Source organism: Apiospora hydei (assembly GCF_038363865.1).
Source record: "Apiospora hydei strain CBS 114990 chromosome Unknown utg000008l_segment0_segment0, whole genome shotgun sequence".
NCBI classification, from domain to species: domain Eukaryota; kingdom Fungi; phylum Ascomycota; class Sordariomycetes; order Amphisphaeriales; family Apiosporaceae; genus Apiospora; species Apiospora hydei.
The window spans coordinates 668395-694735 of NW_027117367.1; the positions used below are offsets into that span (position 1 = coordinate 668395).

The window sequence follows — 26341 nt, forward strand, 5'->3', positions numbered from 1 at the left end:
AATCAAAAAGCACGTCCGCCCCCTTCTCAGGCGGCTCAATTGGCATCGGCTCTAGACCAGAAGCCAGAACGCTCCCAAGACCAAAGGCACGTAGCCCATCCAGGCGCCGCCGCTGGCTCGTATCGAGTTGAGGACGGCCGCGGCGCTCGTCGTCGTCGCGTTCACGATGGCGCCGACTTCCTTGGTGGTGATGGTGTAGATGTCGCTGAAGCCGAGGTCGGTGCTGTTGAAGCAGTTGGTCTCGTTGACGTGGCCGATGCGCGGGTCGCCGGGCGCGGCGAAGGTGATGTCGACGCACTATCATCGCAACCGAGTCAGTACATAAAATCTTCACATTCATCTTCATCTTCATCTTCCTTCTTGCAGTGGTAGTGGTAGTGGTAAAGCTTACCGAGTACAGCGCCGCCCCGTGCTGCGCCAGCTCGACGACCTGGATCGTCGCGTTGTCGCCGGGGTTCATGACCGTGTTGGCCGGCAGCGGGACCTGCGGCAGGCAGACGGTGCCCGGGTAGGGGCCCTTGGAGGCCGAGGAGGCCGAACGGCGGCACCATGGTGAAGGACATGTTCTTGGGCCCGTTGTCCGGGCCGTCGGTGCCGAAGCCGAGGTTGATGTAGATGGTGGCCTTGTCGTGGCCCTGGAACCAGCCGGGCTGGAAGGCGATGGCGCCGCCGAGCGTCGGCCAGAAGGTGCGGTTGCGGGTGGTGCCCATGCCGCCGCCTTGGATAAGATGTTAGCACTTTTCCGCGATAGAGCGAGCGCGTCATGTCAGACTGTACTTACAAGGATACATCCATTGCATGCCGAATGGGAATGTGTCGTTCTCAATCAGGTTGTTGCCTCTCCATCCTGGATATGTGAGGATGACATGTGCCGCCGCGAATGTTGACAAGAGCAGTGTCGTAAATACTGAAGCGAGCATTTTGTGATGTGTGGTGTCGCAATGGCGACGTTAAATAAGACTATTGCTTGTAGGATGGCTGTAAGCCGGGGGCGCCACTGTAGTGTTGCGCAGTCGTCGAAGGTATTGCCGTGTCTATGGCAGACCTTGTTCCTCTGAGGTCTCCGAGAGATGTCGATCGAGCAAATACGATGATAAAAAAGCAATAGACGTTTCTTCAAAAGAGTCAAGCCTCTGAAGATGTTTCGCGACGTTCTATTGGAGCTGTATATTAACGATGAGGAGCTAGGTCGCCGAGGAGTTCGCGTATAAGAAATATGGAGGAAGAAGTAAGGTCTGACTGGAAGCAGGCCGCGAGCGAACACAGCCCATCATTAGATATTAAAAGCGAGGCAAGTACTTTTGGCCCCAACAGCCGGTGACCAACCAACCAACCGGTGCTGGCTTTGCATGGGCAATTTTCCCGTGAGAAAGCAACCTGCATCCCCAATCTCAAAGGGCTGCGAGGACTGAACGGGGATTGGGCATGATCCCCGCCCGCATAGCTCGATAGAGTCCGACTATGACCAGGGTTAAACAAGGGCAAGCGGCATTGCGATCCCTGGAGCAGCCAGTCAAGATGGCTGGTCGGCCTGCAGAGAGGTGGCAGACAACGGGTCCTTCCCATGTCGATGATCGGTGGGACCAATAGCATGGGCGCTTACAATAGCCAAGCGACGCGCTGAGGTGAGGTGCTGAGGCCGGTGATTGGCTCGCTGTTTGCCTGTCACTAGCCAATGGACGTTGCATGAGGGGCTGACCTCCAGAAGCTCGACTGCGAGCTGTGAGTGGCAGAGGTGGAAAGGGATTGTGTGCCATTTCTGCGGTGGGACGAGGCAAACATAAGCGCCGAGAGGTAACGCTTGCGAACCGTGCCCGCCAATCCCAGCCCGCCATCTGGGGGAACGGCTTGACGGGTCAGCGCAGCGTTGCAGAGTGCGTTGAGGGCGTCCCACACGCAAAAAGCTATCTGGCTATGGGGTCCTATTTTTGGCCACCTCCAAGGCGGCCATCAGTTCGCGATTCGAGGTGCAACCATCTCCAATCCGGCCTAATGTGAAGAGAATACTCCCAATTAGTACCAGATTCAGGGGCCAGCTTGCATGTTTATTAGATGGAACGACATGCCACCCCCTACTGCTGTTGCTGCTGGTCGCATCGTCTCGGCAGGGCATGGCATGTTCGGATGCAGCTCCATGTGAGAGAGAACCAACTGCTCGGTCGTCACACCAAGCAAGCGACAAGGCGACTAATTCTGCTCCTACGGTTGCCGGTAACGAGCGGGCGGACGAGGTGACGGGACTGCACACACTCGTGCAATGGTCATCCATTCGACGGTGTCGCTCGATGCAACTTGGAGACCCCCGAAAGCTATGTGGTCAGCAACAGTAGCTCCAACACGCCACACCATCTCGAAAAAGCAATCTGAAGGAGCCGAGTGCATCGCAAGAAGCAACCTTCTAGCCTTGTGCCTTCTCGGCTGTTAGACGGCACAGCATCATCCCCAAAAATAAATATTGCCCATGGCAAGGATCGTCGAATGTAACACTGCTTCTCAGTTGGAGTCCGGATTGGCATAACCAGGCAGAGATCTATCGAGGGCGATCAGAGATGCAAGTGATCGCCATATTGACATTTGCCTAGGTACTGTTTGATGCAATTGATAATAGCAATTGTCACCGGCTGCAGTTTGAATGTTCATCAGTGGCAGATCTGGTGGAGGCTGACGCATGCATGCGGGCGTGAGGCCCATTCACTGAAACCGAAATTCAATGTCGGAAAATCGACGGACTTGGTTCCGACCCCGGCTTAGGTAAACTTTCCACAGCGATGCACAACTGTTAACACTCAAGTGCTTCAATTCACCATTGTACTCCAAGGCATAGAGGCGACAAGTGACTGTTTTCATCATGGAGTCTCCTGAAGAGAAGGAATCTTGGACCTATGTTGCTCCCAAAAAGCGTCGCTCTACAGCCCGTCGAAAGCTGAATGCGCGTGCACCACCAGCTGCCAAGATTGCTGACCATGCCCTCAACCAACAAGCAGAGACTCCTACCTAACAGTTGCCGAGATTACGACGGACCACCAACGGATCAAGGAGCAATGGCTGAACTCATCGTGCTGCCGGAACTTGAAGAAACTCATCACTTGCAGATTGGCCGATCGTGTTCCTTCTACGGCCGTTTGCTTGGGCATTGGAAGTTTTGATCCGCCAGATGGATCTTGGCAAGTCAAACGTCGCACTCATGCGCAGCTTGCCGCGTTCCAGACGCTGGTAGAACTATTCAATGAGCGCGCATCTGAGCCGATCCGCTGCATCTTCCAGGAGCCCTACTTCACCCCGGCAGATAAGGAGTTTCTCGAGGGTATGGCCTACGAGATAGTAGATTCGCCTAATGGCTATAAGTCTGTTGACGAAGACACGTTTCTGTATGGGATCCACCTGTATAAAGAGACATACGCGGACGCCATCGCCAACCATATCCCCGCGGTCTTTATTGGCACCGGGTGGGATACATGGGAAGGGTAAGTTCTTGTCGACCATCGTGCAAGTGCGCTATTGCTAACAGGAGTCAGATGTGCCAATCCCGAGTCGTTTGACTGGACAAGGATCGAAGAGCTCGATCGACTTTGCGACAAGGCGAACTTCCCCAAGGATGAGGACTTCTACCCTGCTTTTACTAGCACTGTCATTCATTGGCGAAAAGGGTCATATGAGCCAGTTGTTGCCGATGTGGAATCAGCCTTGGAACAGCTTACGCTCTCTGGGACGTGACATCACTAGCATTGGAATCTTGCTATTGATGCTATTGGGTGTCATTGGCAGTTTGGGGCTTCCCCGAAGCTCAGGTCAAATACCTGGCTGAAATCGTCCCAGTCCCAGGTTATATCATCAACAGTACCGCCTGGCCAGACCACGTCTCGGAAGCTTGCATCACCCATACTCCCCGTGGGCATTTCCGTCGTCTCCATCGCTACAGAGTTCACTGCTGGCACACTTTCCAACGGCGGCATCCTTGTAACCTGTGGAGAGCTGAACACCGGCATTTCTCTGCTCGGGAACTTGCTGTTCACAGTGGTCATTTCATTCGAGTAAGCGGTACTGCTTCTCCTGAAGTCGGATTTGGACTGCCCTGCTTGGACAGCAGCACTGATCTGATCTGTCAGCGATTTGAGCACCCTTTGGAGCTTCCGATCCGAATGGTGTCTCTCATAAAGCTGTTCGGCAAAATCAACGGCATTGTGCATCAACTGCAAGAACGATGTTAATCCCTGATAAACCTCATCCGTTATATCTGACGACTTACGTTGAGATCCGAGTGTGCTAGCCTGGAGCCGGGATGGGTGAGTAGGTGAACTGCCAAGACGTACACCGCATGTAGCGGGGTCGCCAGCGTCGACAGGGCCGGAGTCGTGCCCAGCTCATGACCATCAATGAGAAGTTTGATGACGGTTCGCGCGGAATTGGCGGCGGCTGTCTGGCCATTTTGGATGACCGAGCTCCAAGGCTGGCCGGCAGCATACCTTTCAACGGCGATCCGTATTGCTTCATTGCTGATCAGAAAGCTGTTGCGGGATAGCAACATCAAGCTAGATGAAGATAGTGTAAGTAAGACTGTCATGCCAATCGGTACGGGGATCATTACTTACGCATTGTTGTAGTGTATGGAGATAAATGATGCCAAAGGAAATTCGTCACGACTGCATATCAGATCTGACCTGGGTCTTAGTCTTTCTGGCACACTGTCGGCCCATTGCATCAACAAGTGTACTGTCTCGCCCGTCAATCTTATCTTATCGCGAATGATGCCCTCGATATTGCGTTGAGAGGACCTCTCCTCTCGTATCCGGCATCTGATCCCCGCCTCGTTGATTTGCGAAAGAAGCCGAGCGAAGCTGGTAAGTATGCGAAACGACCAGGCACTCTGAGGATTTGGCGGGAAAGTCGGCTCCATCTGGTTGCAGTCTGCATCGCGGATGAACGACGGCCGACCGAACTCGAAGGCGAATAGCTTCTCGAAGGAGAAGATGCTCCACCACGTCCGGCGCTTCTTCTCTTCGCTCTCTTCGTCTACCGGACTCGGGTCTTTCCGACTAGGTGTCCGCCTCCGGTGGATGCCCATGGACTGCGCCATCGATATACACAAAGTGGTGACGTGCCAGGACGACGAGATCTGGTCGCGCTGCCGGAGCGCAATAGCCAACATCAAGGCACACTGGACGGCCTCCAATGACCTGACCGAGAGTACATGACCAAGCATCGTTTGACAGTAGTTGACATACTGTGTTGCCAGGTCGGGATCCAAGCCGGCATCGCCACCGATGGATCCGAGGACCATGACCAATTGAATTTGTAGGACGGACACGACATCTCCGAGATGAGATAATACTGGTGGCCCTGACTTGATGGTAGATTCTATGAGCCCCTGGATTCGCTGAAACTCCAAAATTGGGAATATTTGGTTGATGGTACTGAAGTAAGACCGGAGTGCAGTGTGGCATACGTCTGGCCTAGGTAGTGAGGGCGGTGCCAATGACAGGGCGATCGGCGCCGCCTTCTCCTTACCTGACTCCGCGTCGGAGTTGGCTCCGAGCTGCCGAGGGATTCCGAGTCGGTAGAAAGCCAAATCCAGCCATCCGGTGAACATGTCCAGTGTGTTGCTCCCTCTCAAGCGAGGCAGCAGGGGTAATAAACCACCATAGCGACCAGATGCGTCCTCTGCAGGCGGGTCTATGGACTCGGTCCCGGCGTTGGCATCGGCAGCTGTAGCAGACACCGGAGTTAAGTGGTCTGTGTCCGTCGAGTATTTCGACAGGGCTGAACTCAGCCTCCGCGACTTGGACCGGCCTGGCTGGGAATATGGGAGGTATCCACCACCTCCCATTCCATCTTCCAAGTCGGTCGACTCCTCGTCAAACACGACGGGGGCTCTGGCGAGGCGAACCTGCTGTCCGTCGCTCCACGTCGGCGCCGGGCCGGCGTTTGTCTGTGGTTATGCATTTGACTCCGGCTACCAGGCAGGAGTGGCACGACGGCTTGCGTTCATCGCAGCGGGTCTTCCGTTCGCGGCAGTAATTGCAAGCGAAATTAAGGCGCTTCCGCTTTTTGGGCTTTGGTATGGTGGATGTGGCTATTGCTGTTGCTGCTGTTGACTTGTTATCGTTATTGGTTTCCATCATCTCTTTACTTCGACCCGCACTTGGCTGTCCAGCGGTTCGGTTGGTCGGGCAGTTCCTTCAGTCGTACGATAGACTCGACAGCAATGGGTGCATAACGTACGATGATTCCGCGGAGTCTCGCGGGCTCCTCTGCGTATACATATACCGTGCCCAGGCAAGCTAATTGGTGTGTATGACATCGGTACTGAGTGAATGACTCGGCTCTTCTTCGCTACAGTAAAAGTGACCGCGGAAGCGCGTGCGACTCGAGTCTCCCCCACTACCGGGCCCCTGGTTTCTCATTGTCTCAGTGCATCTTCCGGGTGTTTTGTGGAGGCGGGGCTTTCTTTCGCAAGGAAGGACGGAATGTGGAGGGGGATTGCGTTGCGACGGACGGGCAACACAACGCCAGAGATTAGGGAAACCGGGTAGGGGCTTCGCGATCTGTTTTATGTTCGGCTCAAATAAGCATTCTACGTAGGGGAGATCCATGGACTAGGTGGATCTGAGATTCCAAATCCCATCACGCAACATCTGATTCAACCAGGTTTTCCATCCGATGGTTTTTGGACGGCTAAGAATAGGCTTAAGCCAAACAAGCTTCCCAGCATGACGACTTCTTCAATCAAAACTAACATGATCTACATACGTAACTATATGCCCACAGGCGGCACATCACACCGTGACCAAGGAAGAAGTAAGTAAGTATTCCTGCAATATAGCTTTTCTCCCACGATGCTACTATCTACGTCGTCGCCGTCGCAATATATGGAATCCCCGTCAACTTGAACCCCCTCTCCGTCAACCTGACCGGCCTCCGCGGCGAATTGTCCGCACTATACGGACACGTCGTCCCATCCTGCCGCTTGAGCGGCGTGTTGTGGTCGCGCACATGCACCGCGTTCGGCCAGTGCGTCGTGCCCAGCGTTTGCTCGAACGCGGCCTTCTTACGTACTAGGTCCGCCTGCGACGCGTCCGCGGCCGGCATGTAGCATGTGTACGTCGCGAAGCGCGCCCGGTCGCCGGAGGGGGACAGGTTGTAGTGCGGGGTGCGCGAGTCCCAGACCAGCAGGTCGCCGGGCTCGCACTCGATCTTGACCCATTCGCACCTCCCCTGACCGTCTCGCTGGTCCTCGAGCCACTTGAGGCCGGCGTCGGAGAAGCCGTACCATTCCGTTGTCCAGCGGAAGACGGGGTCCTTCTCGTGCGCGGCGAACTCGCGGTGGAACTGTTCGGAGAGCAGGTGCGCGCCTCGGCACACGATCAGGCCGCCGTCGTCGGGCCCGTTGGGCAGGAGGTTCACGATGCCCTGCAGGCAGCGGAACTCGGGCTTGGCCGGGTCCTGGTCCTGGTGCGGCCAGGGCTTGTTGGCCGGCAAGTCTTTCCGGCCCGGCAGCGCCATGTTGACGGCGTCGAACGAGACGAGCAGGTCGTCGGTGTCGAAGACTTGGGCGAAGGCGTCCACCACCCCGGGCTCTTCGCGGATGGACCAGGCGAAGTCCTCGTGGTTGACGCCGTAGCCGGAACACATGCCCTTCTCGTTGATGACGGGGAGGTGGGGCTCGGTGTAGGTGGACGGGTCGTCGCGGCGGAAGCCGAGGCCGCGCCCAGAGTTCTTGAAGGTTTCGAGGTAGGTCCACATGGACTCGGCGTAGGCGTCGGCGCGGGCGCGGGGGACGGCGCCTTTGATAACAGCATAGCCATCGCGCAGGATGTCGTCGCGGAAGTCGTTGAAGTGCTGGTCGGGCTGAGCGAAGAGCTTGTTCGGGCCTGAGGGTTTGGGGATGAGATTGCCGCTGCCGGGCTTCGCCTCCGGGGGAGGTGTTGGGAGGGGATCGATGGCCATATTGGATCTTGCTTAGACTGCCTTTGGACTATGCTACAATCAAGAAATATCTTGAAGTAATCTCATATATTTGTCTCGACTTCAATCCATAGAAGAAAAATTGTTATCTATCCAATCTCTTATATCATGCTTCCAATCTTCTTTATCACTGATTCGAAAGAGGCAATCGCCACTGGCGTTTTCCGAAGGACCTTCCGAAGCCGCGCGGGTGTCGGAGGTGTCGCTGATAAACCCCCAGTTCCCCAATCCAGACGGCCACGCATACTGGCCAGGCAGCGCAGGGGTTCTACCATGTGTGGAGGGATGGCAGGCATCGGATAGGGCCCTCACTGGATCTGGGGTAGTGGAATGGGCGGCAGCGCTCTGTCACTTCCGTCGGAAGCTGCTGGACGATGCCGAAACCATGCCCCGGCCCAGTTCAGTTGGAGAGGGATTTGGGGTTGATCCCGTCACCCCGCAGCGCAGCGAGTCAAACAGCATGCACATTCCTTCTTGTCAAATCACAAGAAATGCTACACTGTTGAGTACTTTTGAACGTATGTCAATTAAGAGCTATTTCACATCTGAAAAATAAGAGCCAAATAACTCCCTGTTCAAATTAGTCCGGAGTTGTACCAACTTTGGGATATCCCGTTGACAACCGCAATGACCGACCAGCCAGCGCCTGGGGGCGGCCACAGTGCTGGGCCCCACTATGAGCCGACAGCAGTTTTGGTGATTCCGGAATGAGGGGGAACCGTGGGAAAGGAATATTGAGATCTGTCGCGATGAAAGGCCTACATATGAATGGGCATAAGAGCTTTGGTTTATGCTGCTACTTATGGCATTCATTGTTTGTTGTACTTCACCTTGCTTTCGTCAATTGCTCTCTTCTCCCACACGCCTCCGTCCCTTTTTGACGAAGCTTCAGTCCAAGGGTATACATTTTCAGGGGAGAGTCCAATATAGCAGCACCATGATCTTGACCAAACCCCCGGTCGTGCCAATCGGCGAGCCCAAGGCGGGCGAAGGCGGCTACCAGCCCCCTCAACCCCAGATCCGAAGTCCTCCCCAAAGGGTGGAACGGCTCGGGCCACAAAGCGTTGACCTGCGACATTCAAGTCGACCATGACTTCAGCCTCAAGATGCGCGACGGCGCGACGCTGTACATGGACATCTACCGCCCCGCCCACACCGACGCCAAGGTGCCCGCCATCATCTGCTGGAGCCCCTTCGGCAAGAAGTTCAACGGCCTCATGTCGCTCCAGCTCATGACGCCCTGGAACCTCGGCGTGCCGGACGACGCCCTCAGCGGGCTCGAGAAGTTCGAGGCGCCCGACCCGGCCGACTGGGTCGCGAGGGGCTACGCCATCGTCAACGTCGACTCGCGCGGCACCGGCGACTCCGAGGGCGTCATGGCGACCATGGGCACACAGGAGGCCGAGGACGGCTACGACACGATCGAGGGCATCGCGAAGCAGGGCTGGTGCAGCGGCCGCATCGGCCTGGCCGGCAACTCGCACCTCGCCATCATCCAGTGGTTCATCGCGGCGCTGCGGCCGCCGAGCCTCAAGGCGATCGCGCCCTGGGAGGGGTGCGGGGACCTGTACCGCGAGCAGTTCGGGCGGGGCGGCATCTACGCGGGCGACCTGTTCGACAAGCTGATCGTCAAGTACATGCTGAAAGGCCGGCACGGCATGGAGAGTTTTAAAGAGATGTGGAAGCAGCACCCGCTGTCCAACTGGTGGTGGGAGGACAAGCGGCCCGACATGAAGAAGATCAACGTCCCGACCTACATCACGGGGACCTGGACCAACACGATGCACGGCATGGGCGCCATCCGCGGCTGGCTCGAGGTCGACAGCCCGCACAAGTGGCTGCGCTGGCACCCGTGGCAGGAGTGGTACGACCTCTGGGGCAACCCGCAGGCGAAAACAGAACTGATGCAGTTCTTCGACTACTTCCTCAAGGGCGAGACGGACAACGGCTGGGACCAGACGCCCCGGGTCCGCATGGCCGTCCTCAAGTTCGGCAAGAGCGACCCGCTCGAGAACGTGGTCGAGGACGATTTTCCCATGGCCCGCACCGAGTACAAGAAGCTATACCTGCAGCCGGACAGCCAACTGGCGTTCGATCCGCCGCAGCAACAGGGGCTGGCCACCTACAACTCCGAGAGCAATGAGGACGCCGCCACGTTCACGTACACGTTCCCACGCAAGACGCAGATCGTCGGCATGCCAAAGGCCGTCTTCTACATGTCGTGCGACGACTACGACGACATGGACATCTACGTGCTGATCGAAAAGCTGGACAAGGACGGCAAGCCGATGCTGAACCTCAACATCCCCTGGAAGGGCATCCCGGTCCAGTCCTTCGACGAGTTCACGCGCGAGCAGTCGACCGAGGTCGTGCTGTACAAGGCCCCTGCGGGATCCTGCGGGCATCGCACCGCGCCATCGACTGGGACCGGTCGATGCACCCGAACTGGCCGTTCCACACGCACAAGACCGAGGAGAAGATCCAACCTTTGGGGACGGTGGTCAAGCTCGATATCGGCATCTGGGCCATGGGGATCGAGTACGAGGCGGGCGAGTCGCTGCGGGTGGTCGTCAGTGGCCGGAATAAGGCGGTCAATAACTTTGGGACGAGCGAGTGGGTGGACAATAAAGGGACGCATAAGGTGCATTTTGGGGGCGAGTATGCTAGTCATGTCATTTTGCCGTTCGTTTGAGTATAGTTGGATGGGATGGGATATGAACTGCTCTTGTATATAGCAATGAAAACATCTGCCATACTCACTGGCTTTGGCCCCTTTTCTTGACGCTGTGTCATGCAGAGCCACACACCATGATGTGAAACTTTCTTTATGTAGTCTGTGAACCAGTGAATATGCAGAATTATTAACTATGTCAGTAAAAAGCGAACAGATTCATAATGGCGAACGATGACAATTCTGTGAAGTCTGGAGATGAGTGGCCTTTTTGCCGGCTGCCTATGGCAGTCGCCTTACGCCTGTGAGTGGAAACCAGCACATCAACAGTGGACTGTTAGCGGTTGCAGGGCGGATTGCTTCGAGCTAGGCATCTCTGGGGTGCAGTTACAGCGCGCTATCAGCCCCGCGGCGGGGCCTGATCTAGCGGTTTGCGCCGCATCTCAACCTAATCTCATTCTGACGGCTACCTACGGTGCAGTAATCGTGCAGCTCGACAGTGATTCTTATCTGAGTAGATGTTGCATCGAACTGTTACATGAGGATTCTAAAGAAGGTCAGAAAGATCCTACAACTACATGCCAATAATCCTCCCCGTCTCCTCTTCGCGCGCCACGCCCAGCAGTGGCTCCTCGCCCTTTTTGTTCCTCACGAGCCCGTACCGTATCCTTTCCCTCGCCATGCTTCTAGAAAGCTCGACCGCAGGCAGCCGATCAGAACCTGGAAGTAGCTCAAAGTGTTTCGAATCTCTGAAGACAGTCGACACGTAACCCAAGGTCTCCGGACCACGAGCCCGGTGAGCGAAGACAACGCTCAGAACGCCTGCTGCAAGCATCGCCACGCAGGTAACGAGACAGAGCCCAGCCCAGCCATCCGAGACGGCAAATATGGTCACCTCTTTTCTAGACTCTGCATCGACCGAAAGGCTGGGTTCTTGTATGGAGCTATCAGCGGCTCCGCCAGCAACGTTAAAAGTCAGTTGGCTTAACTGATAATACGTATTCAGAAGTTGACTGAGACGGGTTCCCAGGCCCTTGTCAGTAACATGCTTCAGGAACTCATTATCAGCACCATTCATGTCGCTGAGACTTTGATTTGCAAGATAATGGAGGGACAGCTCCGTTTGATAGGAAACACCACCACCGATGATGAGAGGCATATGTTTGGATATGTAGCGAAATATCAAGGGGAAAGACAGTGGCGTTATGGCATTTGAGGCATGCAGTTGCCGTGAAGGTCGCTGAGCTGTAACCGAGCAGACCCGTAGAGAGTCTGTAGACCGGGTACATGTGACACGGGATTCGACATATCGTTGAGTAACACCACATTTGCCAGCGAAGAAGAGCAGAGGTGGAGCTACTTCTAAGTCATAGTCGGTGCAGATGGCCCGAAAAAGGAGCTCTGTATGCCCAGTCTCAATTCTCGCCTCGCTCTTGAAGAGGATAGGTCGATGGTGATATTCGGGGTGCTGACTATTTGCGAAATAAAACTTCGAGTACTTGGTTTGGTTCCCACCAAACCACACCGCATCGACGAACCGATTAAGTCCTAGACTCCATGTTGCGTTCTTGCCCATTCTCCAGCTAGAGCTTCGTTGCATTGGGAAGCCGTGCCAAGTGCCGTTCGGGAGCTGGTAGGTTTTTTTCTGTTCAAGTAACCCGTAAAAATTGTTGTACGCATCCTCAAGCATACCATGATTTAATTCTTCACTTGTAGATCCGTCTGGCCAGCTGTGGACGCTGGCAGTGGTATTGCTGCATTGAAGTTGCATGTAGCTCGACTCTAGCGAGAATGTAGTCTTGCTGTCCTGGTTGATAGGATTAAGAGGCAAGCTAACTAACGAGGAATACCCGTCGGCGTTAAGCTCCCGTGGCACATCCTTCCAATTATTCTCACTCGCGGACTCAAGAAATGGGATTTTGACGTGTCCCCAAGGATCCATCGTATCCCGCTTCGAGGTCTCCGGTGTCGACACAAGGGTCGTGTACAATGTTTCGAGGGCACGAGCTTTCGGTTCTAAAGGAAACTCTAGAAAGGGCTCATAATCGGTCCATTCGATCATTTGACTTCTTGCACTGTTGTCAAAGTATGTGATGGTTGTCGTACTGAGTTCAAGGCCGGGCCGTAGTTCCGACATTCGCAGCAGGGATTGGGTTCCCAGGGGGAAAGAGCCCAGATGGCCAGAAGTGCCAGAGTCAGGCGGTTCCAAGATTGAAACTGGAAGACGGTCATGACGGCCCCTCCGACGGTTCGACTGCCCATCAGTTGCTCCAACGAGCCCAGTGTGGCGCCGCGCTCCAACCTCCACCGCGTGGCTTCGGACATGAGACGCCCTGCCACTGAAGCAAACGCAATCGGAAGCACTGTGGCCATCTCGAAGGGAGTCAATATCACGCGTTGGGTGTGGCAAATGCTTAGTAGGTACTTACCACTGTGGTACCGTTCTGCCACCCATCATGCGAGTCGCCGATGACCCGAGAGTCTTTCAACGACCACACCAAGGCCACAAACACAACAAAACCGATAGGGAGCAGCACGGAGACGCAGTCGGCAAGTACCTTAGTCCAGTCGACTTTTCGTTTCGTGGGTTGGACGTAAAATGTAGTAGGATCGTCTGTAGCGACAGGTCTATAGTCTCTGGAGTCATTGTCGCCTGTGTTCGAGGATGGTAATTGCATGTTCTCGGCCACGTTTCGCTCATCGATAAAGCATGGTTCATCTTGTGAAGGACCTCGTGATATATCCACATCCAAGGATACTTCTGAGGCTGCCACCGTCGATGTACCTTGGGCAGAGACCGGGGACGGCGGCCGGCTTGTTGGCCTCTCCATCGCCATTTGAGGATGTGACTCAAGAATGAATTATAAGATGGCACGATGGACAAAACTGTTTAAACATATTATCTCGGTGCTGAAGCAAAACGAGGTGGGAGACGCGAAGAGGGACAGAGAGTGCGCCTTGTCTACATGAAAATACATGAGATTGCTCGTCTGCGCCACCTGCCAGCAGGCTTGCGTGCCGTTATGCGGTCAACAAGGCGCCCAGATGCCATCGCCCCAATGCAGCCAAGTCTCACTTACATGAATACGTTTCTAATGCAACATATCATTTGCCCTGACCCTTCATGGCTGGAGCTACGTCGGGGGCCGAAACTGGCCTGGCACTCTGCCAAGGGTATAATGAATCTATTATTTGTGCTGTCAGGCTGAGTGGTCAGCCCCCAGCAACAGGTGTCACCCTGCGCGCATATGTACATGCAGTGCAGATGATTGGCTGTAGAATTTGGAGAACACCTTTGCGAAGTAAGCAACAGGCACCAAGCATCTGAAATCAGGCTGCACCGACGAGAGGAGCGGCAAATATCTTTGCCATTCAATCGTTTCTTGTACTCACCTAGACACTGTGCCTCACGACCCCAAAACGACATGGCGGAATTCGCAGCGATCGGGCTAGCCAGCAATGTTCTTCAGTTTGTCGATGTTGGGATCAAGCTCTTCACGAATGCGATGCGGCCCTGCCGGGCGCAGCGCCCCGGACGACGGTGTGGGCGGCGCTCCTGACGAACTATTACGAGCTTGCGTGTGAGGACACCCGGGTATACTCGCGGGTCGCCCGGGACGACTTGTGTGAGGTAATGGTAGCGATGATAGACAAGGGCGTAGACCCTGCCATCACCATCCTTTCCAGCAACTCTGACGAACGGCTAGATAAGACGGGAGTCCGAGATCCCGCTGTACTTAGCCTCCTTTTTCAGTTGGTTCCGATCAGGGAAGCCATGAATGGAGCTGGCTGACTGATCATCAGCCTACCTATCTGCTATGACTCAGTTTCCATAACATCTTCAGGAGTGTATCTTTGTTTCTTGGCATCTTCACTCCAAGCTACAGAGGTTCGTGGGACGACAGCATAAGTAAGCCCGATAAAACAACAACATCAATTACTGAGTGGAGGTACGCGGAATTAATGTCGCTGGTCAACTTACATCACTCAATACTTCAGCTGAGATGCTACACATTAACCCAAGAGCATTGACTTCTGTTTGCCCGAACACGCCTTCTAATCTGTCTAAGTCGTGCTGATATCGTCCCCGAGACTACCGAGCCAACGGTCTTCTCCGTGCTTACTACAACCATCTAGATGGCCATACTCAACCCCGCCAAGGCATTGAGCCCCCTTTTGAACGTGCTGCCATCCAGGCTTCCCAAACACCCCCACGAGGTCGACCAGACTCTCGCCGGCAGGTGCTCGTATGAATCGGTTGAAATTGCCATCCGGCCATCCCCAAACAACTTCTTTGAAGTTGGATGTTATCTGTTTTCTTCACCATCAGTACTGTTGGGACTATTGAGTAGTATCTCACTTACCCGAACTGCACGGCATGGATGGCGTGCGCCCTCGCATATAGCGACTTCCGTAATGAACTCGCCCGCAGCGGTATTGATGTCGAACGTATGCCACTTGCCGCCCGCACCAACCGGCTCTGGCATACTGGAGATGAAGCTCTACTTGTCTCCACGTCCGCCGGAGCAGAGTCGACCTTGAGCGTGCGGATCAAGGGACTGTTCTGAGGGGTCCACGCAGACAGACGTCGGACACGACCAGAGTGGGCAGGACTGGTGCCCCAAACCAGTGCTTCCAAAGCGATGGGCTGCGGATTGTCAGGTTCGGAGGACCATGTGAATACATTGCGAACTGGAAACGCGAAGTGCAGGCCCGGAACGTCCCAAATTCGTACGCCGCCTAGCAGGTCCTTGTAGTCCGACTTCCACAGATACCGGGCCAAATGTTCGTGTGCCAGTTCGGGCATGTGAGCCTGTGGCTCTTCCTGGTAGCCGTCGTCTGCATTGCCCTCGCCTTCATCATCCTTATCGTGGTTATCGTTATCTGTCGGCCATAGAGCATCCACGATACTATACGAAACCGCCCTTTCGTGGCCATAGACAAGCTAGACATTTCTATCTATCAGTAATCAAAGCATTTGGCGGTCTGTATAAAATCAGTCCGGGGGATAACTTACCCCATATTCACACGACAATCCAATGATAGCCGCTTCATCGCGGGAAGCTGTAAGCGGGCGCATATTGTACCCCTTGTCTGTCTCACCGAAGCTGAGCTCTTTCCCGGACGTCAAGTCAACCTGTGTAGAAGGGACCAATAGTCAATCACGCTCGTTCTCGCCTGTCCGGCAGGTCAGGTTTGAGATGAGAAGAGGTTTACGTACCGTTAAACCTCTCGGTAGGATCGTGTAAGGCTCGGCCCTGTGACGATGCGCATCAAAAGCCGGAATGTGGAGGATGAGTTGTCGAATCCAATCGCCACGAGGAATCTCTGCCGCCTGTGACTCGGCATCATGACCCACAGTCATCTCGCTATCATCGTCGGTGTCGAGCTCGCCGCGACATGGCGTGACGCGTATCGTGTCCAGAACCCCATCGGAACGCCATACAACGCCCACCCAGTGGCGTATGCACTCTGCGAGATTCTCCCACGAGTGGAGCAGCGGCTGATACTTCTCCAGGGTATCTATAGCGTCCGCTTGTGCAAACGGCCAGGCCGTGCGATGTGCCTCTCCGTACCTCAGACTTTCCGATTGGAATTCCACGAGGGGTGACATAGTAGTAGTAGTAGTGGTAGTAATAGCAGTACCTTGGCCCGGCGATGACTTCACGTATCTGTGATGCAAGTTCTTGAACTGCAGACACGTTTGCCAAATGCGTCGACGGTTGGCGATACCCGGGAGAGGGGATACGTCGCCCGTTTCGGGGCAAGTGCGCGAGTGAATCAACACGCAGAGATCCTTGGGGTGGTGACGCTGCAATAGACTATCTTCCTCCTCTTTGAACTCTCCTAATTCATGGTAGAAAGGCAGGATCTCCGTCTCTAATGCTTTCCCCCAGAGCCTCTGGTCATCACGCAGTTGGACGTTCGCTATCCAAGATTCATGTGAGAGGTTCAACAGGTCCGTCAGAGTAAGGTCCGAGGCGACCATGTGGATGATCTCGAACGGTAGTTTCGCGAACAGATCCTGTGTAATCTTGGACGCCATAGCCTGGGAGGTAGTTCGCTGCCGTACCAAGTTGGTGGATGACAAAACGTTGCGCAGATACCATTTGGCCTCGTCGCTCCTGCTCGGATTGCGGAAAAGCCAGTCCTGTCCTGGCTGGTAGATCCAGTAAGACTACCGACGCGGATCCTTCCCGCCAAACCCGTAGTCAAGTTCCAAATGGGCCGCTGAATAGGTCGTCAGACTTTGCATCGTGGTAAACAACGCGTCCGTATCTTTTTCCGAAACAGCCCGATGACCACCAAACAGCGCCAGCGTGAGCAGGAGGTAGCACGGCTGATGGAACGGAATCGCCGGTCTCCGCGAATCCAGGTCCCGATACAGGCGACAAGACAGTCGCCCGCCAAAGTATCCGCGCTGGTAGCTGACCCAGACGTGATTACCATCATAACTCCCCCCGCCAGACACCAGGGCTTTGGTGGGCCAGTTGTCCAAGGCATGTTCTCGCTGAAGGACCCATACGCCTTTGATCCAGTCGATGCTCTCCTCGCGGCCAAGCCTGGCTTCATGGAACGCAGAGTCAGATAGGGGCCCACCGCAGATGGCGCAGTAACAATTCGATACTTCGTCCATAGCGTGAGGGGGAAGAGGCCTGTTCTTTCTTCCTTAAATTGATTCTTCTCGTGCGGGTGAAGGTATTTAGGTCATGCCTGCTGAAATGACAAGGCAAGAGACATACACATGTCCTTTCGGAGGCTAGGGCTTAACGCGATGGAATGCTGTACGTGACGTGGCTACATAGCTACCTTTGAATCCCACCTTCCAACATCCCTCGAATGTTAACCCTTGGAGCGAAGGGAGCAGTTGGCTTGCCCAGTATGTCGGGCAATTTCCAAGTCGAGGGGACGTAGGAGGCGCTTCAGATCACGCCACAGCTGCTTTGGTGGCTGGGTTAGTACGAGTCGACTCACCCATGTAAGGGAGGGTGAAAGGAAAATAAAACAATGAACACAGGATTTTCGAGATTTTGGGACTCTCAAGGCCACTGGGAAGTTATATGATCTGATGCTTGTTATGCTCATATAGCTTGACAGGCTACTGTTTCCGGAAGAGCAAGTGCGTGCCGAATTATAGGAGCGTAACAATTAATATCAATGCAAAATGATGTTAGCTACCGTATCTCACTCATTCTTGTGCACGTTATGGAACCAATCATGCAGATCATTGCCTATTTGAGTAGCACACTAGTCCCATGCAGTTGGTTCAGCGCCGGCCAATCCGGATAACCAATTGCATTGGCAGTGTCAATCCGTACAGGCTGACTGCATGAAGAGGGGTTTAACAACACTCAAAATCCATTGACATCACGCAGGCCGCCATATAAACATCATACAAAGCCAGGGAAGGCTATCCATACTAATTTGCCGTCAGCACATCGTTCACTGCAATATCGTTTTAAGTTATCATTATATCGACCGCCACCTGAACATGGCTACTTCTCAAGTCGTCAAAGACCTGCAACAGGTCCTGCCGGACTCACTCTTCGTCCTGCGGGGAGCGGAGGACTACGATGCCCTGAACAAGACATATCAATCTGGGCTGAATACCGAAATTAGCCCAAGCTGCATTTTCCTTCCCAAGTCCAAGGATGAGGTTTCCGCTTTCCTCAAGCATGCCGGGCCCCGCGCTTTGAGCGGCGAAGCCCCCATCGCCGTCTACGGGGCAGGATGCCAACCACTTCCTGGCTGTGCCAACGTCCAAGACGGGATCACGGTGAATCTGTCCTTGTTGCGAGGAATTGACATCGACGAAGGCCGTGTCTCCATCGCGGCCGGCGAGCGATGGGGCGCTGTCTACGAGGAGCTGGGGAAGAAAGGACTTGGAGTTGCGGGTGGCAGATCAGCCAAATCTGGGATTGGTGGCCTCGCATTGGAAGGTACGGGAAGCCACTTCCCATACCGCTCGCTGACTATCGCTGACGAAGGTCATAACTAGGAGGGCTATCTTTCCACTCTTCTCGCCATGGTTTCGTCTGCGACAACGTCATCAACTACGAGGTAGTCCCTAGCCTCCGGCGAGATCGTCAACGCCAACGCCGAAACCAACGCCGACCTGTGGCGCTCACTCCCGCGGCGGCGGCAACAACTTCGGCATCGTCACGTGCTTCGACTTCGCCACCTTCGAGCAGGGGCCCATGTACGGCGGGAGCGTGTACTACTTCGCGCCCAGCTTCCCGAAGCAGATCGAATGCCTCGTCAACGAGCTGCAGAAGCCTGACCCGTCTAAAGGCACGCACCTGATGATCAGTACGGGGTATGCCGCCATGTTCGGGCCACAGATGATGTGCCAGAACCAGGTCTACCATAACCACCCGGAAGAGAACCCGGCCGTGCTGCAACCTTTCACCTCTGTCAGCCCACAACTTGACCAACTCAATTCGATGCGTGTCTTGAGCCTGACAGAAGCGGCCAAGGAGCAAGCGGGAGACTCACCCGTCATTCAGAGGTAAGTGATGCATGTGGCTCTAGTATCTCGTTCCATCTAGATTACGACATAACAAGAAAACTGACTCATGTCATCTAGGTCTGCATATTTCAACACAACCGTGAAAGCCGACGCCGGCATTCTCCAAGAAGCCGCAGAGATCTACACGGCCGGTCTGGAACCCATCAAGCCATGCGAAGGCTTGATCTGCTCCATGACGCTGCAGCCGTACGCCCGTTCGCTGCTCGAAGCCTCAAGAGCCAAAGGCGGCAACTCACTGGGACTCAACCCCGACGGTGAGCCGCTGGTCTCGGTGCTCTTGCTCACGTACTGGTCGAACAAGAGCGACGACCTTGCCGTGCTGGGAACTATGGAGACTATTTTGGAGGCCATCAAGTCGCGGGCCGCGGCGAAGGGTCTGCTGGTCCCCTACACGTACATGAACTACGCTTTCGCCTCGCAGGACCCCATTGGCTCGTACGGGGCGGAGAGCAAGGCGGAGTTGCAGCGCGTGAGTAAGCGGTACGATCCTGAAGGACTGTTCCAGAAAGGCGTTCCCGGGGGTTCAAATTGTTCACCTAAAGATAGATATTCCCAATCTAGGGAATGATTTGTGCACCACAGCAAAAGTCCACTCCTTGGATTCTTCGCTTCCGATGAAATGTTTCTAACCAAAGCCTCTTTCCCAAAGCTTGATATGCCCAGCATGGGAATCGACCCTGTTTTGCCTGTTGTCAAGTCGCCATTCCACGCAAGCCAGTCCCTTCGTCTCCCATTGTAGTATTTGGTACTAAGGCAACACAATATCGTAGTTTATAGTCGCTGGGCAAATGAATAAAGATGATTAAAACTGAATCTTCTATAACTAGTACTATCCTCTAAGCGCTCAAAGACCTTTCGGCTTCGCTTGTGTTCTATTGTCGTCGCGACTCCACGGCTGTACAGTTACAACCCTCGCCAATGAGTTAGCCGAGGTGTGGCGTTGAGGTGAACAGCCCCCTGGCTTTCCGGTACGTACTGGGCGCATCACGTGCTGTATGCGTGTTTCCATGTTTCCCCCATCGGCCCCCGATCTCCGAGACGCCTCTTTCTGCGGCCAAGGCAGCGAGCGACTGTGTGATCTGTGCAACCGACCTCAGTCCATGAATGAGGATTTGACGAAGCATAACACACACACACCACACCTACCATGCCCGAAGGTGCTCATTGCTACTGCGCGATCTGTGGCGGGTCTCTCGGTCGGCGTTTCGATGTCGGTGACTTACTGTCCGATCCCGGCCAGGATGAATACATCCAGTGGATGGATAGTACCTGGACGATTTGCTGGCGAGGATTGGATGATATACCGGTTCAGGCCCATATATCCGCTGTTGGGCGTTACATGGACAACAGATGGGTCGGCCCACCGTTCAATGGCACGATCAATCCCGGCCAGTACCGCCGATCTCGACACCTGTCATTGTATCCTTTGTACCGGAGCGTCGGAGATCCCAAGCCTTTTTTCCCCTTTCATTGGCCGTGCTTTGGCATCCTCCAACGTACCCTGTTCGGCGAGCAGTCTGTTTCCCAGGCGGAATTGAATGCATTGTACGGAACAATGGAGAGCATGGTTGCCTATTCTGCCGCCGATCTGGCCTTGGACTATGGTTTCGTGGGAGAAGACCCGCGTCAGGATTACTGGACCTGTCATGACAGTCAGATCTGGCTTATATCAGATCCGAGCACGAATGAGGCATTGCAGGATCACTTGAGGGAAGCCATATCCTCCGACATCTTCACTCGACAGACCTCCCCCGCGATCTAGGCCCAAAGGTGGTGCATGATCCATTTCGAAGAATCCCGTTGGAGATCATTCACATGATAGTCATGAGTCTGGATCTTGCGGATCTTCTGAGCTTGTCCAAGGGATCGTGGATAGTAAACTATCAACTCCGCGACGATCAGGAGTTGTGGAAGAAGATTCTACGGAATCACATATTTCCCTTCTATCACGAATTGGACGACCTCGAGAGGAAAGAGGGCATTATGCAGCATCTTAACGCCAAGGATATCTGCGTATGGGCGAATTCTAGCACATCCCCGGATAGGGGCAGCGAGACGCCCTTTTTGGGGGTGACCAACCGACGACGTATCTGGAAGGCATGCCTGCAACTCGAACAGGTTTATCATAAGTTCTCGGCACCATCTTCGGATCGAGCTGCTACTCCCTCAATTCCTGAAGAGTTTTGTTCAGATATCTTGGGTTACGGCCACCTGCAGCAAGTCGCCTGGCCCTTGCCTCAATCAGAGGTAAACGGGCCACAAGACGTTTATTGGGGTCTCCTGCGATCGTGGAAGGCCCTTGCCGACAGTTCCCACATGATGAGCGTTGACTGGCACTCAGATGGCACTCTGGCAGCTATAGATACCACTCCGCTCCCCGTTAGCGCCGAGGAGCATCCTTTTACCCGGCCAAATGCAGCCGAGATTCCACGGGGTGACTGGATTCGAGAGCTTATCCTGCACATTCCGAGATTTGACATACGACGGCAGAATGCTTCCTTTTACACGCTCCTTCCCCGTGGCGTAACGGTAAGCCGATCCGGAACGATAGAATGTGTCAAAGGGGGCGTCGCTGACCGTATGAGCTTTTCCAGGTCGTCATGATTTCAGGGAAGGAGATGGCATTCGGTGAGACAGACATCGGCCACAATCAGCGTCCGCTCGTGGCTTCTTGTGAGAAGAACACGATAGTCGGGCTCTTGTGCCGACTTGGAGTAAGTTCGGTCTTTATTAGCTTGTACTGCCAAGGACCCTCTAATGTGATTCAGCTCGTGTATGGCCAGACAAGAGTCACGCAATGCAGCATCGTGGATGCGCTGAAGCCAACATACGACAACGATGACGGTGAGGAAAGGGCTCGACATGACCAGCGCAAGTCCCCCGTAAACTTCGCGGATCTGGAGACCGACAGGCTGGCGCGATATCTGTGGAAGGAAGACTACAGGGAGCTGCTCGGCGGGATACGTCTCTGGAACGTCCCAGGCCTGCACCTGGCCTACCATGGAGAACACCCTATAAGGAAGCTCAGCTTTGAGTCAGAAAGTGACAATCCGCAGCCTATAGCATTTGAAGCTATGATCTGGGCTACCAGGGCTGAGGACTTCTGCAGGGTCAAGCGTCTCTCGGCCTGTATGGTGCCAGGGGGCCGGCCTTTTGCGCTCCGAGTTGAGCTCGCGGGGGGACGACGAGACAGGCCAAGCAGCGACGAGCCAGACGATTGGGAACCCTTGCAGTGAAACCGGCTGGGGATACAATCTCGATTTGGACCGCGCCGGAGGCGAGTTTATCACTGAGATAGGCTTTCGGCCAGAGTCGGCGCTATTCAGCCTCCACAAGTGCGAGTCCATCAAAGTACGTATGAGCGCCATCACTCTCGCGTTAACAGGAGAATGGGATGATGATCCCAGGCTGTTTCACGCTAACCGCGAATTATCAATATGCAGATTACCACCAACTTGAGAGAAGTTACATGGGGGAAGGAAAGGGATGAAAGCGACTGGAAGCATGTCGTGCGAGCCCCCGCCGGCGAGAGACTGGTTGGTCTGGCGGCAACTTTCGGAACGCCCGGATGGCAGCATGTGAGTATCATCCCCCTTTGTTGCATCTGGCCTTCCGCTTTAGGGACTTCGATTCCACATACCGTATCTGCTTGATGACTCGTTCCAAGAACTGTTGGGAAGCACTTATCAGTTCCCTCCCAAAACCAGCGGTTCTGTACTAATATTACTGAAAGATCACCCAGGGTCTCGACGCACTCGCTGGCTTGAGCATGGTCATCTAAAGGGCGGAGCTGATGTGAGTTCACGGGACGAGGGTTATCCAATTGGCCGCAAAAGACTCAAGATTAGTTACTATTAACTCCACTCAACTATCCTTTTATTTCTCCACAAGATTCTACATGTCACAGTTTCGTGAAGGAGCCAGAATAACAAGTCAAGACTAGAGGACATATCAGTAAACCAATAGAGGTATTCATGCTATCTCAAGAGGTAGTTATAAGACAGAAAAACTTTGGATAAAGCCCATAGAGCAAGATAGAACGTCTTCCCAGCTAGGACCTCCATGGCCATCGCTGGTCTCTTGGTATCGTGATGGAACTAAGTCTACTTTTGTGTTTCCATCTCCTGCGCCTCGATGTGGCTTTTGGCATCCTCCAGTCTAAGCCTTTGGTTCCATAAGAGTGACAAAGAAGCAAGCCAACCCTCGATGATATTGTCCGCATGTTCCTGGTATCCTTTGATGTAGAAGAGATCGCGATACCGTTCGTTTTGGTAATCTGCCTCGGACGGGTGCAGACCGCAAAAGATGGCAAACTCAGGGCGGAGGCCCTCAGCTAAACCACCCTTGACGTAATCATCTGATGTGTTCTATTAGTGAGTTTCATGTAAACGACTCTATTTTATGTTGGTAACTAGACTCACCATACGATATGTCAAGTTCTTCTATCTCTTGCACACCCCTATCCACGAGTATCGTGTTAAAGCGATCCAATAATGGAAATCGGTAGCCCTCCGTAGGTATATCTCCATTCATCTCGTTGAATTTGACAGCTAACTCTTCGGGGTCTGACGGGAAGTCGGCATGGTACTTCTCAAGAGCCCAGTCGATCATGGCATCGTTGAGGCCCACGTACTGTAGAATGCCTCTCTTATCCCCCAAGTCTGGGAGGTTTATGGATTCCGTATATTTCGGATTGAGCACCCCAAATGTCCCAAGTGCCAGTTGCACGTCGTCGGGGAACGTTGGGTGCATGTCGCGACCCCGCGCGAGAACACGTTCGAGCTCGGGGGTCATGGTGAATGTGGGAATATCGGTGGGAGTTTCTTCTGACATGATGAGGATAGTGCGAAGTATGTCTGGCGTAGGAGAGTTTTCAAATGATGATTTCCGGTTGCCAAACACTGCTGTGCATGTTTAACTTGAACAAAACACTCGCGTGCTTTTAATGGTCCGGGAACGGGCAAGAGAAGTGGAATCCCATTTTCAACCAATCACATATCGGGTGTGGTAAGTGGAGTAATTTTGAACACGCCAGCGGCAACCCCTTTGCCTCCAGCCAATCGCTTAACATCACATGCTGCTGGTAATTGATTCTCCTATGTTCAAAGCTGCAGTTATTTGACAGATGCAGATGCAGAGAGGCACATGAAACGGATCTTGCTCAGTCTTCTGTGTAGCCAAGAACTTACAACTCTTCAATACTGAGGTCACGGACCAAGGTTCATGCACCCACTACTCCACTAGAGTATGCAGTTGGTGCGCTTTGCCACCCGGTCGGACGAATAAACTAGTAACCCCCCCCCAATACTGTACCAAAACGCACCATCTATCGAACAGTATTTAATAGTAGTTTCGAGGTGTAAAACAACAGAAAAAATACAGTATAACTTAGAATTGGCTGTTTCAACTATTTCTAATTTTGTTTAATTTTTTTAACCTTTATTGCTGGGTTGAACCCGTGTAGTTAATGATGTATTGTATTTGGCTGCATTGGGGGGTTTGCTAGTTTATTCGTCGGTTCTGGAGTTTGCGTCTAAAAGGCCGCGAAGTTTGGCCCCACGCCACCAGCATGGGCCGCAAGGCCGCATAAGATGACCAACTACCATCTAGGCGCGCGTCTGGCGACATGATGGGACGAGAATGGAAGATAAGGTTCACGCTCAACGTTAGGCTAAGGCACAGAAGATCCTTGGCAGGATCTTGTCAATAATAGTTCTGCCTTCTGCCCTTGTCTCCCTGGGCTGGACATATATGTTAGATCCTTGCAGAAAGTTGGCCAATGGGTTCCTCCGTGGAACAATTCTCCTACCAACACACGTTCGCCAGACTGACAGGGGGTATTTTGTTGATGTATTCATTGGCCAGGAAGGCATTCCGGTTGTTCGGGTCAGCGGTAAACGTGTTAAGTACCTTTGGTTCAGTCCATGGATAGTATGCTCCCGCATAGTCAGTGTCGTTGGCGTGTGATACCATCATGGTCGCAATGAATACTGGCAAGGTCCTGGCGTCAACCCTTTTGTTTTAGCTATCCCACCCAGAAGGGCAATGAAGACGTGTAATATAAGTTCAAGCATCTCGCATTTCGAGGATATCCTCATAAGCCAGTTGTCTAGCATCACTACAACCAACCACTGTCCAAGTATAACATCATATTTTCCCACGTAACTGCCAATCAACATGGTTTTCGGCAAGTCCCACAAAGCTCAGCCACCACCACCGATACAACCGGCTTCCAGTCAGGGGAAACACTAGTAAGTCCTATTGATTCACAGATATACCTCCCCTAGATTGTGTATCACATACAGTCTACGGTAATATGTGCAATAGTCAGCTGGCGGCGTTGAAGTGCTCCTCAAGGTATCACTCGACCAATTTATCGTGGATCATCCGACCGAAGGAAGGCAGAGGAATATTTCCAAAGCCATGACGCCAAACAAATTACTACTCAGCGGGCCGGGGACTTCCATACCTCCAATCAAAGTGCCGCATACTTCACCTACGACAAGGAATACGCCCGGGGGTGCGCCGGAGGTACTGGCGTGATAATCCGCCAAGATGTCCCACGGGAGATGCTACGTCAAGGGTACAAATTCGACGACGTTCCCGAGGATGATTGGTACCATGTTAGAAACCCGCATTTCTTCCCCATTGTAATTCTGGGTAGCTAACATGTGCATGCGCCTGCTCAGTTTGTGGAGCAGAACCGGAAGAACGAAAAAGCTCAAGGGCGCATGTTGAACGTCCAGAAAAGGAATATCATCGAGGGCCCTATTGCTGAGGTGCACAACAAGACGATTCAGCGGCCACCTCCAATTCCAAGAGAGAAGTTCAAGCCAACCAGGAGAGGTGATGAATACGTACAGCAGGTTGTGTTCAAGGGAGAGGCACTTGGAGACTTGACACGTCTCCCGTCCCGGCGAACGTATTAGGAATCACGTTTTCATCGGGTACTGGATCGCTGGTTGGTCACCACAGAACGTAGCCACAGGTGGCTAGGGCAGTCAGCTGGGTCCTGAATTATTATCGTTATACTGCTTTGGACTTTTTTGGGGCGCGGCGTTGAGGGTTTCGATTTGTCGGAAGACACCAAGTACGGCGTTTATTTCTGATCTAGTACTGGGATACAGTTTAGTGGCAATCCAGACCTAGCATTGTCAATTATTGTTTGAAGGTGACTG

General features: G+C 53.7%; 11 protein-coding genes across 11 annotated transcripts; 4 read left to right on the forward strand and 7 right to left on the reverse strand.

The window, feature by feature from the left end:
• Positions 1-51: 51 nt before the first annotated feature.
• On the reverse strand, positions 52-920 carry PG997_010760 (uncharacterized protein; the record flags this gene model as incomplete). The annotated part of the gene is made up of 4 exons (XM_066815075.1): positions 52-297; positions 392-517; positions 549-718; positions 782-920. The coding sequence occupies 4 exons, from the start codon at positions 918-920 to the stop codon at positions 52-54; spliced, it is 681 nt and encodes a 226-aa protein (XP_066664365.1).
• Positions 921-2848: 1928 nt separating this feature from the next.
• Positions 2849-3714, forward strand: PG997_010761 (uncharacterized protein; the record flags this gene model as incomplete). Its single annotated transcript, XM_066815076.1, has 3 exons — positions 2849-2900; positions 3002-3464; positions 3516-3714. 3 exons carry the CDS (start codon positions 2849-2851, stop codon positions 3712-3714), a joined length of 714 nt encoding a protein of 237 aa, XP_066664366.1.
• Positions 3715-3755: 41 nt separating this feature from the next.
• Positions 3756-5824, reverse strand: PG997_010762 (uncharacterized protein; the record flags this gene model as incomplete). Its single annotated transcript, XM_066815077.1, has 3 exons — positions 3756-4157; positions 4247-4505; positions 4659-5824. The coding sequence occupies 3 exons, from the start codon at positions 5822-5824 to the stop codon at positions 3756-3758; spliced, it is 1827 nt and encodes a 608-aa protein (XP_066664367.1).
• A 1019-nt stretch (positions 5825-6843) lies between these two features.
• Positions 6844-7944, reverse strand: PG997_010763 (uncharacterized protein; the record flags this gene model as incomplete). The annotated part of the gene is made up of 1 exon (XM_066815078.1): positions 6844-7944. One exon carries the CDS (start codon positions 7942-7944, stop codon positions 6844-6846), a length of 1101 nt encoding a protein of 366 aa, XP_066664368.1.
• Positions 7945-8899: 955 nt separating this feature from the next.
• On the forward strand, positions 8900-10654 carry PG997_010764 (uncharacterized protein; the record flags this gene model as incomplete). Its single annotated transcript, XM_066815079.1, is given in 3 exon segments — positions 8900-8987; positions 9001-10331; positions 10430-10654. 3 exon segments carry the CDS (start codon positions 8900-8902, stop codon positions 10652-10654), a joined length of 1644 nt encoding a protein of 547 aa, XP_066664369.1.
• A 553-nt stretch (positions 10655-11207) lies between these two features.
• PG997_010765 (uncharacterized protein) lies at positions 11208-13464 on the reverse strand (the record flags this gene model as incomplete). The annotated part of the gene is made up of 2 exons (XM_066815080.1): positions 11208-12887; positions 13063-13464. The coding sequence occupies 2 exons, from the start codon at positions 13462-13464 to the stop codon at positions 11208-11210; spliced, it is 2082 nt and encodes a 693-aa protein (XP_066664370.1).
• Positions 13465-14993: 1529 nt separating this feature from the next.
• On the reverse strand, positions 14994-16679 carry PG997_010766 (F-box domain-containing protein; the record flags this gene model as incomplete). The annotated part of the gene is made up of 3 exons (XM_066815081.1): positions 14994-15497; positions 15651-15770; positions 15855-16679. The coding sequence occupies 3 exons, from the start codon at positions 16677-16679 to the stop codon at positions 14994-14996; spliced, it is 1449 nt and encodes a 482-aa protein (XP_066664371.1).
• A 132-nt stretch (positions 16680-16811) lies between these two features.
• PG997_010767 (uncharacterized protein) lies at positions 16812-17270 on the reverse strand (the record flags this gene model as incomplete). Its single annotated transcript, XM_066815082.1, has 1 exon — positions 16812-17270. One exon carries the CDS (start codon positions 17268-17270, stop codon positions 16812-16814), a length of 459 nt encoding a protein of 152 aa, XP_066664372.1.
• Positions 17271-18125: 855 nt separating this feature from the next.
• On the forward strand, positions 18126-19902 carry PG997_010768 (fad binding domain protein; the record flags this gene model as incomplete). The annotated part of the gene is made up of 5 exons (XM_066815083.1): positions 18126-18573; positions 18633-18694; positions 18826-19142; positions 19221-19643; positions 19752-19902. The coding sequence occupies 5 exons, from the start codon at positions 18126-18128 to the stop codon at positions 19900-19902; spliced, it is 1401 nt and encodes a 466-aa protein (XP_066664373.1).
• Positions 19903-20310: 408 nt separating this feature from the next.
• PG997_010769 (uncharacterized protein) lies at positions 20311-22944 on the forward strand (the record flags this gene model as incomplete). Its single annotated transcript, XM_066815084.1, has 7 exons — positions 20311-20788; positions 20863-21692; positions 21758-21877; positions 21932-22205; positions 22255-22514; positions 22607-22741; positions 22897-22944. 7 exons carry the CDS (start codon positions 20311-20313, stop codon positions 22942-22944), a joined length of 2145 nt encoding a protein of 714 aa, XP_066664374.1.
• A 599-nt stretch (positions 22945-23543) lies between these two features.
• PG997_010770 (uncharacterized protein) lies at positions 23544-23957 on the reverse strand (the record flags this gene model as incomplete). The annotated part of the gene is made up of 1 exon (XM_066815085.1): positions 23544-23957. One exon carries the CDS (start codon positions 23955-23957, stop codon positions 23544-23546), a length of 414 nt encoding a protein of 137 aa, XP_066664375.1.
• Positions 23958-26341: the final 2384 nt, after the last annotated feature.